Raw genomic sequence first — 12,954 nt, forward strand, 5'->3', positions numbered from 1 at the left:
TGTTCTCTTGGCAAAATTCTATTAGCCTTTGCCCTGCTTCATTCCGTACTCCAAGGCCAAATTTGCCTGTTCCTTCAGGTGTTTCTTGACTTCCTACTTTTGCATTCCAGTCCCCTATAATGAAAAGGACATCTTTTTGGGGTGTTAACTCTCCTACTGAATCTTAAAATCTACTAATTCTTTTCTCAAGATCCATCATCCTTTCCTTCAACTTACCTACTCAATATCTTAACTTAAAAGTCTTTCTTTCTTAGTCCTATAAGTCTTTTTTAATACTTTCTTGTACCTCTTCAAATACTTATTATTCTTTTATAATCCCCAACCATTCTCCGTTGTTTATAGACTGCTCTGATTGCCTTCTTTATTCTTTGTTTCCTCTGGCTGTTAGACCTCAGTGCATGTCCTTTTATTTTCCTTTGCTCATGGTGGCACAGATCCAACTGGTGGATACTTTAAGTGGACTGGTGAATGTGGGAAGGAACAATCATCGAAGTCTTCATGGCCAGAAGTGGGCAATTTATCAGTTTCCTTTTGAAACACCTGGAGAGAGCTTTTCTTCTTCACTAGATTAGAAAAAACTCAGTCCTTCCATACTTCCTTACAGCCAGAGGATTGAGAACACTCAGCAGTCCTATGATTATTGAGGGTCAGCTCTACTAAGGGGCTGCTACATGCTAGTCCTTGTCTTGAAGTTCTCCTTCTATGGTCCCAAAGCTTTTTTTTCATCCCAGAGCAAGAAAGTACCACAGCAGTTATCTAGCTCACACCCTCTACCAGACTACCAGTCCTAATGTCTTCTTGATTTAAGAGGATGTATTTTACCTGAGTTGTAAGTAGAGAGGAAACAAAGCACACTGAAGCCACCATCTTTCTGAATCCTCTGCAAATATAATGATGAGCATAAAAATGATACATTCTGTACACTACTTAATACTGCTTATAGGCTGGTTGGAAAGATAGGTGTTAATAGAAAAAGAAACCCACATGTAATACTGAAATCACAGCTATGATTCATACTATGAAAGAAAGGTAAATGAAAATATGAAAAATGCATGAAAGAGGAACGACTCCTGTAGAGGAATCAGGGAAGTAATGTCTGAAGAAGCCATGGTTAAGCTGAGATACCAAGAAAGAGTAGAGTTAACTGTGTAGTGAGGGAAGGACAGAGAACTGCAGACAGATAGCAGTTTATTCAAAGACTTTAGGGGTAAGCATGCCATATTTGAGGAGGTAAATGGTAAGCATGGCAGAAAAATCAAAGGAGAACAGAGTATGAAAAGAAGCTAGAGAGGAAGATCATGGTGGGCTGGACTGTGAAGGGCTTTGTAGGCTATGATAGCAAGTGGTCTTTTCCTAAAAGCAAATAGTATTGGGGTGTTTTATAACAGGAGTAAAAATATCTGATTCACATTTTCAGAAGATAATAAGGATTCCCAGGAGAGAGCAAATTTAAAGTGTCCAAGTGATGCTGGGAGACCAGTGAGGAGGCTTATTGAAATAGCCCCTTTCAATAGCCTCTTTCATATTGGAAGAAAAAGAGTAATAAGATGATAGTCACTATACAGGTTGTACACTTTTAGGTAGTAAAATGTAAGGAGGTAAATGAGAATGTGGAAGATGTCCAAGATGCCTCCAAATTATAGGCATTACGCTGATGTTGCATGAAATGGGAGCATCAAGTTGGAAACCACCAGTTCAGTCATTCACGTCAAGGTGCCTTTGAGATATTAAAGCGGAGAAGTCAATGAGCAGTATAAGTCTGGGGCAGGTCTAGACAGGGGATGTAAATATGTAAGTCATCTGGATTAGGTGTAAATTGAGACTCTTAGGCATGAATGAGAAGACCTTGGGAGAGAGAAGAGAAAAGGATTGTTAATCTTGTACCTTGCTAGTATCTGTCTAAATTGGATTATCTTCTCTGGAAAGATGGCTAGAATTATCTTTATGTATCATTGTCTTGAAAAAGGATTCTGTAACTCCATTTATAGAAATCTATCCTCAGAAAATAATAATAATAAGGTAGAAAGACAAAGGCTTATGGATAAAAATATGTAGTTAAGTATTATTTATGATTGCAAATAAAGGAAATTACTTATCTACTATTAGGAGAAAGTCAAGAAAATTATCATACATTTATCTTAATGAATATTATACCATTATAATTTGATATTTATGAAGATGTAATAGCATAAGTATATGACCATGGTATGCTAGTAAGTGAAAAGGACACAAAATTGAGAGAACATCAACTGGATGAAAAATGCATACAACAAAAGAATGTAAAGAAATAAGTTTATCTGTCAGTAGTAGAAAATGGATGATTGTATCCAGTTTTATACTTTTATCTAGTTTCCAAATTATTCAAGTATTACATCTTGTGTATTATTTTATTATTAGGAAAGGACATATAAAATTATAATATTGTCCTAGTTATAAACATGAACTTCATAGGCAATTTACTCTGTTAAATACTGGTTAATGTTCTTTCCTTTTCACAATATTGATGAGCATTTCTGATTTGAATCCCCATAGTATTTTATCTTTTGAGATTATTGCCATAATTTTAAAATTTTATGAGCCATTTAGACTTGTAAATTAACTTTGAAAATTATATAATTACTCGGCAATGGCAAGTCCATTCCCCTCAGAACAATTCCCCATCAGCTGGCACTCAGTGTGTCATATGAGAACATCTCTAGTTCCTTCTCTTTTCATTGCTTAGCAGTACAGATGACTCTCAATTCTTTTTATGAGGGTGTTTTAATTGTATAATACATACATGTGGGAACTTGTTAATTATTTTAAATGCAATAGATTGTTTTTTGTTTTTCATCAATGACTGTTAGATAACCCTCCATTTGGACTGTCATTTGTATCATCATTGTCTGTAGGGATATGAAATCATATTGGTTTTGGTTCAAAACTAAAAAGCTTGATTTTTTTCTTTCTTTCTTTTTTTTTTTTACTCCAGGAATGTATACAAAGACTACCGCTTCCTTGAGCTGGCATGTGATTCGCAGGAGGATGTAGACAGCTGGAAGGCATCTCTACTGAGAGCTGGAGTTTATCCTGATAAATCTTTAGTAAGTGGATTGATCTCTTATTTTTAAATTAGTAACCGTGTTTGAGAAAGCATAATTCAACATACTTTATGCTAAAGGACTAGTTCTCAGTTGACTTAATTAATTTGGCATAGTTTTAACTTTTTACTTTGCTTATATTTCTTTTTATCCATTAGACTTCTATTTTAAGAAGTTTACCAGTATATTTGTCAAAGAAAATGCCCAACTTTGCCATAAAACCTAATGTATGTATGTAAACTCAAAGCATGGGAGAGTTTCTCTGTTTTAATTTAAATTTTATTTTCCTTTTTATGTTATTCTACAGTATACTATTCTATAGTATTCATTTAAGCAGTTTATAACATTCTTTATGTAGTCATAGTATATATATTATTAGTCATAACACTTTTTCATATTCCTTAAAATATAATTTTTATGAAAAGCTACCTCCTTTCATTATGTCTGTAGTACCAGTATCCAAAATTAAACTCTGGTTAATGTCACTGTAAGTAAAAAAAGAACAAAAAATATTATATTGCTAGTCCCACTTATCTTTATTAATATACTTCAAGTGTCTTGGAGACATTTCTCTCATTCAAGTTAATAAACAGATCTTCTATTTGTGTTCTTTGGAAAATGTAATATTACACAGACTAGTCTGGATTTAAACTTCAGAATTCCCACCCAACATATGTACACTCAGCGTTAAACAGACTCTGCAAATGTGTGGTTCTCACTGCTTCCTTGCTACCCCTGAGATATTGTACTATCCAGGTTTCCCCTAGAAGTTAAGCACTGAGACTGAGCTTTGGCGGATTTACTTCATCTTGACTTTTGTGGTGCTTAGATTGGCTGTAGATTAGTTTATACGACTGCCCATGCACAAGCTGGGTTATTTCTCGGCCCCAAATAGGTATAAAGTCTTCTCAAGGGAAAGTCTGAGATGGGAGCACATTGTGTGACAACTGAAGCATCTGGAGGGGATTTCAGACCTGACCATATCCCTGAGGTTTCACTGGAATTTCACAAAGTTCCAGAAGTAAAGGATAGAGGATTTGTGCCAAAACATTCTCTTCTTTGCTGTTATTTTAGTTTCCATGTAGACCTCTTAACCCCATCTCTACCTCCACTTGTCTGGTTAGTACCTAAAACAGTGAATCCCCATGACACACCCTGTGCCCTCCAAATGGGGTGAAACCAGACCCTTTCCAGGTGATATGTAGGTACAAAGGTATCTTCTGTACCACTTTGATTTTTGTTGTTAGTTCTAATAGTTACTTATTACTCTGTCCTATCCATTGACAGACATATGTTTAATGTTACAAATGTTCTGTATTAAAAAATGCACATATACTTAATGTTTTATTCATTCATTCTGCAAAAGCCTGCTGAGCGTGTGCTTTTCGCCAGCTATCTTTCTAGACACTAGTGATGCTAAAGTGAACAGTGAGGTCCTGCCCCTCAAGGAACAGACATTAGAGTGGATGAATAGCTTTGTAACTGTAAACTGTTATTTGTTAGAATGATAAGTTCTGTAAAAAATGAAAGGGGCAGACTGTGAGAATGAGGGTCAAGTGAGTTTTATTTTAGTAAAAGTAATTAGGAAAAGCCCCTTTGATTGGAGTAGGCTCCTGAAAGAAGTGGGAAAGTAAATGATGTGAATGTCTGATGGAGAGTGCTCATGGCAGAGGGCTAGCAAGTACAAAGCCAGCTCAATGTCTTAGAGCACCTAAGAGTTACAGTGTGTCTGGACAAGTGAAGGTACTTGATTTCCAGAAGTGGTCAGTGGCCAGATTATATAGGCCTTGAAGGAAATGGCAAGCATTTGTGCTTTATTCTAGGTGAGATGGTAAGCCATTGGAGGGTTGCAACTCAGTTAGTGACATGATAAGATTTACATTTTTGTAAGATTGCTATGCCTGAGTGTTATGAGAAGCAGCACAGCATGTGGGGTTAAAGCACAGGCTTTAGCATCAAAATGTGTAAACTGAAATTTCTGATGCTCACCTACAAGCTGTGTAGCCCTTTTATCTTTCGAGATTCCAGTGTCTAAAATGGAGATAACAAGAATCATCTGCAGCATCATTGACAGGGTTAAATGAGATAATGTAAGGAAAGCACTGGACAGGGTAAACATAAGTTAGCACTCCATTTTTATTTATGATGATGATTATTGTTTTCATTGTAGATTACATGTGTAAGTGAGTACAAGAGAGTTAAAACATTGTGGATATTTACAATACAGTCCCGGTGTGATTGTGAATACTTTATGATATTTTCTGTCTTCTAAATGTGCTTGGTTATATAAAATATCTGAATGTGTATATGTGTATGTGTGTGTCTTCCTTCCAAGAAACTGTAATGTTTATGAAAATGTTTTCTTAGGTCATGATTTTGTCAACTAAATTTATTTTAAATGTACCAGACAAGTTTGCTATTAAAAACAATTATGCAGTGCTTCTCTCGTGAGGGAAATACTGTCTTGGGAAAGCAAAATTACCCTTCCCTCTGTGAACTGTTTTTATAAACCTGAATTTTTATGTATTCATAGCTCTACACAAAAGAAGATGCTCAATAAAATATTTGCTATTTTTTATTAGAATGCTCAATTTTAAGCAAATCTAGAATTGTCCTACACAAACTGTTTTGATTCTTTTCACATCATTTTTATTTGCTGATTAAAATACATTTGGTACTATTGCTTGGAAAATCGAGACAAAGGGGCTTTTTACCACATGCCAAAGATATGACAGGAAATTAAACTTGGCAGTATGCCATGAACATTGCTTTTCTCAGCTTTCATCATAAACAATATTTGCATTTCTTCTGCACCATGTAGTTCTGCGGGTTATACTACACAATTGCTTGACTTTCAGATGTTTCAGTGGCAGCTAACTACTGAAAGCAATCTAAGTAGGATGCTTATCTAAACATTGCATTTTAGAACAATCTTAGGTTTGGGGAAAATGATACTTCTAGGTACAGTTATTCTTAATTTAGAAAGATTTGACAAAGAAGTCAGAGTAACCTAATAACAGATGTCTCTAAGTAAATTTTTAGAATTTCTGGTGTTTCTGTTTTTGTATCACTAAACCATTGAGTCAATAGCAAACCAGTCAATCCCTACCCTAATAATGAAATGTTCATGTGTCATACATGGATATGAGTCAAGACCAAAAAAATTCTGCTTTTTACATGAGACAGCTCTATTCTAATTGGAAAAAATTCTACATAGGTCATTTTTCTAAATTGTATAAGTTTGGATTCATTTAGATAAATATCCATCACCCAAATCTGGATGAGCTGATGTTTAGAATAATTTTTTTTGTCCAAACTAAGGTTGCATACTTTTTTATAACAATTGTTTCCTCATCATATCTTTTTCCATCATGTCCACATGGTGAAATGTTTTTTATGTCACTCATAATGTTCTGCTACTCTATTCCTTCTGTCTCTTAGGTCATTTCTCTTGGGGTTTTCTACAAATTTTTCTTCTTTCTTTCCTTTCCTTCCATCTTCTCCCACTTCCTTCCTTCCCTTCATCCATCACTGTTATGTGGACTCTGTGGACTCTTCCACTGTTATGTGGAAGATTCAAAGATAAAAAAAAAAGAAGGCAGTTCTTACTTTACAGGACTTCCAAGTCTAGTGGAAGAGAGAGATGCAAATAAATAGCTACTGTACAATGTGAATAAAAAACTGGTGGGTATCTATATAAAGCACAACAGCCCAACTATATTCCCATGTACATTTTCTAATTACCTTCTGTTTTCTAATCATTGATATATTTTATTTTACCATGTTCATTTTCTAATTACTTTCCAGTCTCTTAAACTTTCTGGACCTAAAGCTAAATGTAGACTTCTTATCTGAGCATCATGGTATGTGACCCTAAAATGGAAATGAGTCCTGAGTTTACTTTCCCACTATGCCACTGACTTACTCTGTGAATGTAGACATAACATCTCTGACCCAGAACTCTGGCATACTACCATCACCTGAGCTTTCTGAGCAGCAAGAATATTTTTAAAATATATTTAAACCTGAATTTGAATTTAACAGAATTTTATTTTTTACTTCTATTTCCTTTGGCCACTAAATTGAAATTATACTCAGTATGAAATTTATAAGTATGAAATTAAATAAGTACATAGGAATTTATGTAGTTTCAAAGTGAAGTTGTTTCTAAAGGGATTAATAGCTTTTTGTTTTTGTTTTTGATATTCCCTCAAAGATTTGGGGGAAGTTAAAACAGGAGTAGGCACTGAAAATGAGTCCCCCTGAAAATGAGTTCCTCTGCCAAGATTACGACTAACCTCTCTATCCAAAACTTTATTCCCTTTCTTGTTCTGCACCATTTCCCCATCAAGATTAAGCAGCATCAAAAAGTGTGTGTGTGTGTGTGTGTGTGTGTGTGTGTGTGTGTATCAATAGCTACAGGTCACAATTTTGTAATTTTAAAACTTATTTTTATGATCCATGTACATAAATTTTTCCTCTAAGTGTAAATAGAAATGTGTGAATTTAATTAAATACCTAAAGAATGTCATATAACAAATGACTGATTTTCCTGGCACAGTTTTGTCAGCTCACAATATGACTTTATATATAAATGTGAAGGAATTCCAGATTCTTCTGTGCGTGGAAGTTAGGTAGGCTTGAAGTCAAATCCACTTGTGTTGGAATCCCTACCCTTCCATTTATGTGCCATATGGCTTAGGCAACTTATTTCACTCTCTAGTTTTTTATTCCTTTTTAAACTCAAAATAATAATTTCTTCCTCTGAGTGATTTTGTAGGATTAAATGAATACTATTGCACACCACATCTAGCTTGGTGCCTACACCTGGAGGAAAGTACTCGGTGCCATGTAGACTTTAATGTTGATATTGACTATCATTAGTGTGTCCATGAAGCTGTACTTCTCAGATTAGTAGTTCCCTTTTCTTTGCAAACTATTGGTGAAATCTGGGGAGAATCTCTCCAACTGTTGGCTGAGGATACCAAACTGTTTAGGAGAGCCTTGAGATTATGCTGCCTTGTGGACAGACTGGCCTCAAAGTCTCCATCATTTAGTCAGGAGTGAGCCATAGAGGCTGTCAGGGAAATGAGAGTTCACAAACTTCCTCCCTTCAGATTCTGGCCATCTGAAAGGTGCAGCTGCAAATCTGTGCATAGCCTAGAAACAGATGTGGCGCAAATTCAGTTTTGTGTATCTGTTAAGACATACACCTCAGAACTTTTTACAAGAGTTTTTTTTTTTTTTTAGCTATATAGATACATGGTCCTCCTGTCTAATATATGATTTCTTTTTTAACTTATTAATTTTTAATTGGAGGACAATTGTTTTACAATATTGTGTTGGTTTCTGCCATACATCAACATGAATCAGCTAGAGGTATATGACCCTTCCTCTTGAACCTTCCTCCCACCTCTCACCCCACCCCACCCTTCTAGGTTGTCACAGAGCAACTGTCATTTTTCATCTCTTAAGAAATCATATACCATCTAGACAGTAGAAATGGAAGCACCCTGGAACTTCACTGTACCTCTGAAGTCAGGACTCTCCCAGTCATAATTCATGTTTTTAAGGACTGCCTTGGAGGTTGAAACCATCCCCTAATGCAGTCTCAGGGATATGAGAAAGTCTTTTTGGATAGACTTTACAACCGAATTTTTCTCTGTGGCAAAAAGCAAATCAGGGAGACGGTGTCTGTTTCACTCTAGGGGGAAGAGAGGAATGAACACACAGCCCCATAAGTATTTATTAATGTGGTGATGACCACTCCCATGTATTTACTCAGCAGTCTTGTGTACAAGATAGAAAACACCCATATTCGTCCCACTCTACATAACTTTATTCTTAGCTTATTTGACAGTGCTTCCCACAGAAATTAGAGCAGCTCCATGACCAATAGTTTAGTTTTTTTTTTCAATGAAGGGACTTTCTAAATATAAATGCTGCCATACAGAGTAGTGGAGGAATTATAGAGAATTTACATTTCACCAGTCATGACTGCTATGCCTCTCTCAGAATAGACAACTGGGGAAATGATTGAAGGAAATAAGAAATGGCAAAGCCACACCACGTCTTTCACTTGTATGTTTCTCGTATTTAAGGATTAAGGCCCCCTACTCGGTGACATCACTGTTGCCACTACAAACAGAACCATCTGCCACCGAGCAGGAAGCCAGCCATTCCCTAATGTGCAAAAATACTTGGTTGAACTCCTGAAACTTATTTGGTAGATCAAAAGCTGCACTGCTGTGGAATGCAATAATCTCCATCTGTTTGAGGTATTTTCAGCACTATTGCACTTCTTTGGAGAACCAAGGTCCCATTATTTTCTAAGATAGTATTCTATTCCTGATAAAATTCTCTCTGGGGATCTTTATTGCCTTATTGAACCATTGGCATAGTCTTTACAAAAGATTCCTTTTCCCCTGATTTCATTCATTCTGGTACCATTATTTATGTCTCACGTAAACCAGGGATGTTAATGGTTATATCATGGCCACTCACAATGTCAGGAAACTTCTCTATGCTGTTTTTTCAGTGTCTTTAAATTTATGTTTTTATTCCATATGATGGCCCTGATGGTCCTTGAATTAGATATCCCCCCCGCCCCCCCCCCCACCCCGCCCAGAGTCACCAGCTGCCATTGTTTTCCAGAAAATACACTCTCCTGGAATCATTCCCTTACTGCTCTCCAGAAAATTTTTGTATGTATTACTTCCCCACACACATCCTCTCTTAAAACTAAATGCCAGATCTCCAGCCCAACCTGTTCCTCCACACCCTGTGCTCCGGCTTCTCCACACAGGCACAGACTCCACTCACAGCTCTCTTCCACTCTGCATCTCAGTGGAGAGAGACATTCTTTCCGGGCCCCTTGTGAGGAGAGTTCAGATCTGTTCCCTCCCCATATCGCATCACGTCTCCCCCACAGGATCTGACCTTGCAAGGACTCAGGCTGCCCTGGGAGTAATGAATCACCATTTTATTTTTTTAAGCCATATGTGGGTTAAATTGTTTGATATAAATCATACTCCTGCCGCTCCAGTTTGAAACAAGACAGCCATTTGCCTGCTGCCTGTTGCTGGCTGCTCTCTGTGTCTCTATCCGGAACGTCCCTTTTAGAAATGACTACATTTTTGTAACTAACCTTTCCAGACCCATTTTCTTGAATGTGGACCAGTGTTTATTTTGGCTGCCTCCCCACTATACAGTTTTCACTTCCCATGCCAGCCCAAGACCAAACTCGTAATTTATGAAATAAAGGAATGGTACAGATGGAGGTCGTAACGTGGTCTGCTTGCCCTGTCTCCCCAGAATCACTCACTCCTTTCCTCTTCTCTTTTTCTTTTTTTTTCCCCCCACCTTCTTTGAAACCAAGGATGCAGTGTTTGTTTAAAAATGCATTGGCTGATGAAATTTTCCACTGCTTGGCATGTTGGAGGAGGGGCTGTCAGGAAAGGGCAAGCCGACATACTAAATACTTTGCCTTTCATGCTAACAGCTCACTTATTACCAATTCAAACCAATGCTTTTTGGCCAGGTTCCCGGTACTTCAAGTATTTCAAGTAGAAAGAAAGGGGGAAATCTCTGTCATAATTTTCTAGTGTTATAAATGTATGATTTCCCTTAATGTAAGTAGAATCTTTGACTCATCCGTGAGCTTTGGGTGCTGTATGTATGAATAGGATGTCAGTGAAGAAGTACTTATTTTGATTTTGATCTAGCATGAAAAACCTCATGACTTAAAAATAAATTTGTTTAACATATTTCTTTTTCTTTTTTTTCCTTGCGGCTACATGCACAGGGGAACAACAAAGTAAGTTCTTTGTCCTCCTGCAGCTCCTCTGTCTCTTCAGTCCCCACTCCCCTCCTGCATGTGCCCTTGGTGAGAGTGTTTCTGTGCTTTGAAATGACTGTCTGTGACAGTACACAAATGATAGAGGCTGTGCAAATGTCAGAGAAAACAGAGCTTGGACTACCATCTTGGCGGTTCATTTTTGACCTTTCGGAAAGGAAATATTACGTTCCTCAGGGCTGGTTATTGGACAGTTCAGAGAGGTTGTTTTTATAAGGAAAGAGAGCAACACTGAGAGCAAAGATGATGATTTAATAATGAGGATTCTTCTGCAGAAAGGGTACGACCATCTGATGAAACTCAGTGCAGCTGACGTTTTTGACCAAAAATCAAAGCTCTCATGTTAATGTGCAGTTATAAAAACCCCAAACTGGAGTCTTAAATAGCAGGATGGCTGGCTTTGTTGGTGAAACCGAACTAGATCAGTGCTCTGGCTTTGAAGGTGCCTTAAAATGGATGGAGGAGGGTGGGGTCAACATTTGCCTTGGCTTCTGCGCGCTTGATGTATTCCAGCTGGATGGAGGCAGGAGGGTGTGGGGAATGGAGGGGGAGACTGAAATGTGTATGATTTGTGAAACCAGGCAACACACACACATGGTGGAAACTATTTTAATGCTGTTGTTGTAATAGATAAATGAGTAATTTAGTAGTTCACAGAGTGGCTTGCTTGTTAAAATTTTAATTTAACTTTTCCAGAAGATTAGAACTACTTCTCACTTATATTAGGTATGTAAGAGTAACGTAGTTAGGGAAGATAGTCTTAAGTTTAGCAGGGTGATTTGTTTTTCCTATTTTTTTCCTATGGAGAATTATTAGCGCTTTATCCTACCAGGTGGCCCACTTAAAATAGGCCTCATTGAATACAATAAGAATTGAAAAGAATCTGTTTTATAAGGGTCTGCCTGCATATTTAAGCCAGCTGGAATTCATCAAAATTGCTATTCATAAGCCATACATATAGAATTTAAAACAAATGTGGGAAATCTTGCAGTTTAATTTGATGGAATGTGCTATTATGGAATAAGTTGATAGAGTTGGTATTGAAAATGTGTCACTTTATAAATTTATATCTTGCTATAATTGCTTATGACCCAAGTAATAATATTTAATGAAGTTAAAAATAATATTATAAAATTACAAGATAGGCATTTGTGAAGGACCCAGGGGGGTGCACTTAGGCCACTAAAAGTTTACTTTTTAAAATAGAAGGTAACTTATTAAATTGATTAAGGATTTCTTCTAGAAGTAAAGGATAATATTTCTAACTAATATTGTCACTATTGGAAAAAAAAACTGTTTGGACAAAATTTTAGTTCTCACACCGTATGCTGTATTTTGATTCTTGAATAGTAAGTCTCTTTGGTCCTGGACACACATTACACTGAGTTGCTGTCTAGAATTTCATGTGCTGCATCGCTTAATTGTTTAAATTGCCAGAGATATGTGAGTGCACTAATAGCAAGTCTATGCATGCTGAGGATCAGGCAGTCAGCTGCTGACATTTTAGGGAAGTGCTAACCCTTAGATCAATCTGATTTCGGTGTTCACCATCTGGTGATGTCCATGTGTAGAGTCTTCTCTTGTGTTGTTGGAAGAGGGTGTTTGTTATGATCGGTGCATTTTCTTGGCAAAACTCTATTAGTCTTTGCCCTGCTTCATTCCGTATTCCAAGGCCAAATTTGCCTGTTACTCCAGGTGTTTCTTGATTTCCTACTTTGGGATTCCAGTCCCCTATAACGAAAAGGATATCTTTTTTGGGTGTTAGTTTTAAAAGGTTTTGTAGGTCTTCATAGAACTGTTCAACTTCAGATTCTTCAGCGTTACTAGTTGGGGCATAGACTTGGATTACTGTGATACTGAATGGTTTGCCTTGGAAACAAACAGAGATCATTCTATCGTTTTTGAGATTGAATCCAAGTACTGCATTTCGGACTCTTTTGTTGACCATGATGGCTATTCCATTTCTTCTAAGGGATTCCTGCCCACAGTAGTAGATATAATGGTCAATGAAGAAGCTCT

At 36.9% G+C, this 12,954-nt stretch overlaps 1 protein-coding gene across 8 annotated transcripts in view; it reads left to right on the forward strand.

The window, feature by feature from the left end:
- Nucleotides 1-12,954, forward strand: part of DNM3 (dynamin 3) — a 646,555-nt gene that overhangs the window by 521,480 nt on the left and 112,121 nt on the right. For all 8 annotated transcript variants that reach the window (XM_070768173.1, XM_019976685.2, XM_070768169.1 and 5 more), the window contains one exon: nucleotides 2,972-3,083. In XM_070768173.1, coding sequence (XP_070624274.1) covers nucleotides 2,972-3,083 — 112 coding nt within the window. The remainder of the gene's footprint in view (nucleotides 1-2,971; nucleotides 3,084-12,954) is intronic.

This window comes from Bos indicus, chromosome 16 (assembly GCF_029378745.1).
Source record: "Bos indicus isolate NIAB-ARS_2022 breed Sahiwal x Tharparkar chromosome 16, NIAB-ARS_B.indTharparkar_mat_pri_1.0, whole genome shotgun sequence".
Taxonomy (NCBI): Eukaryota; Metazoa; Chordata; class Mammalia; order Artiodactyla; family Bovidae; genus Bos; species Bos indicus.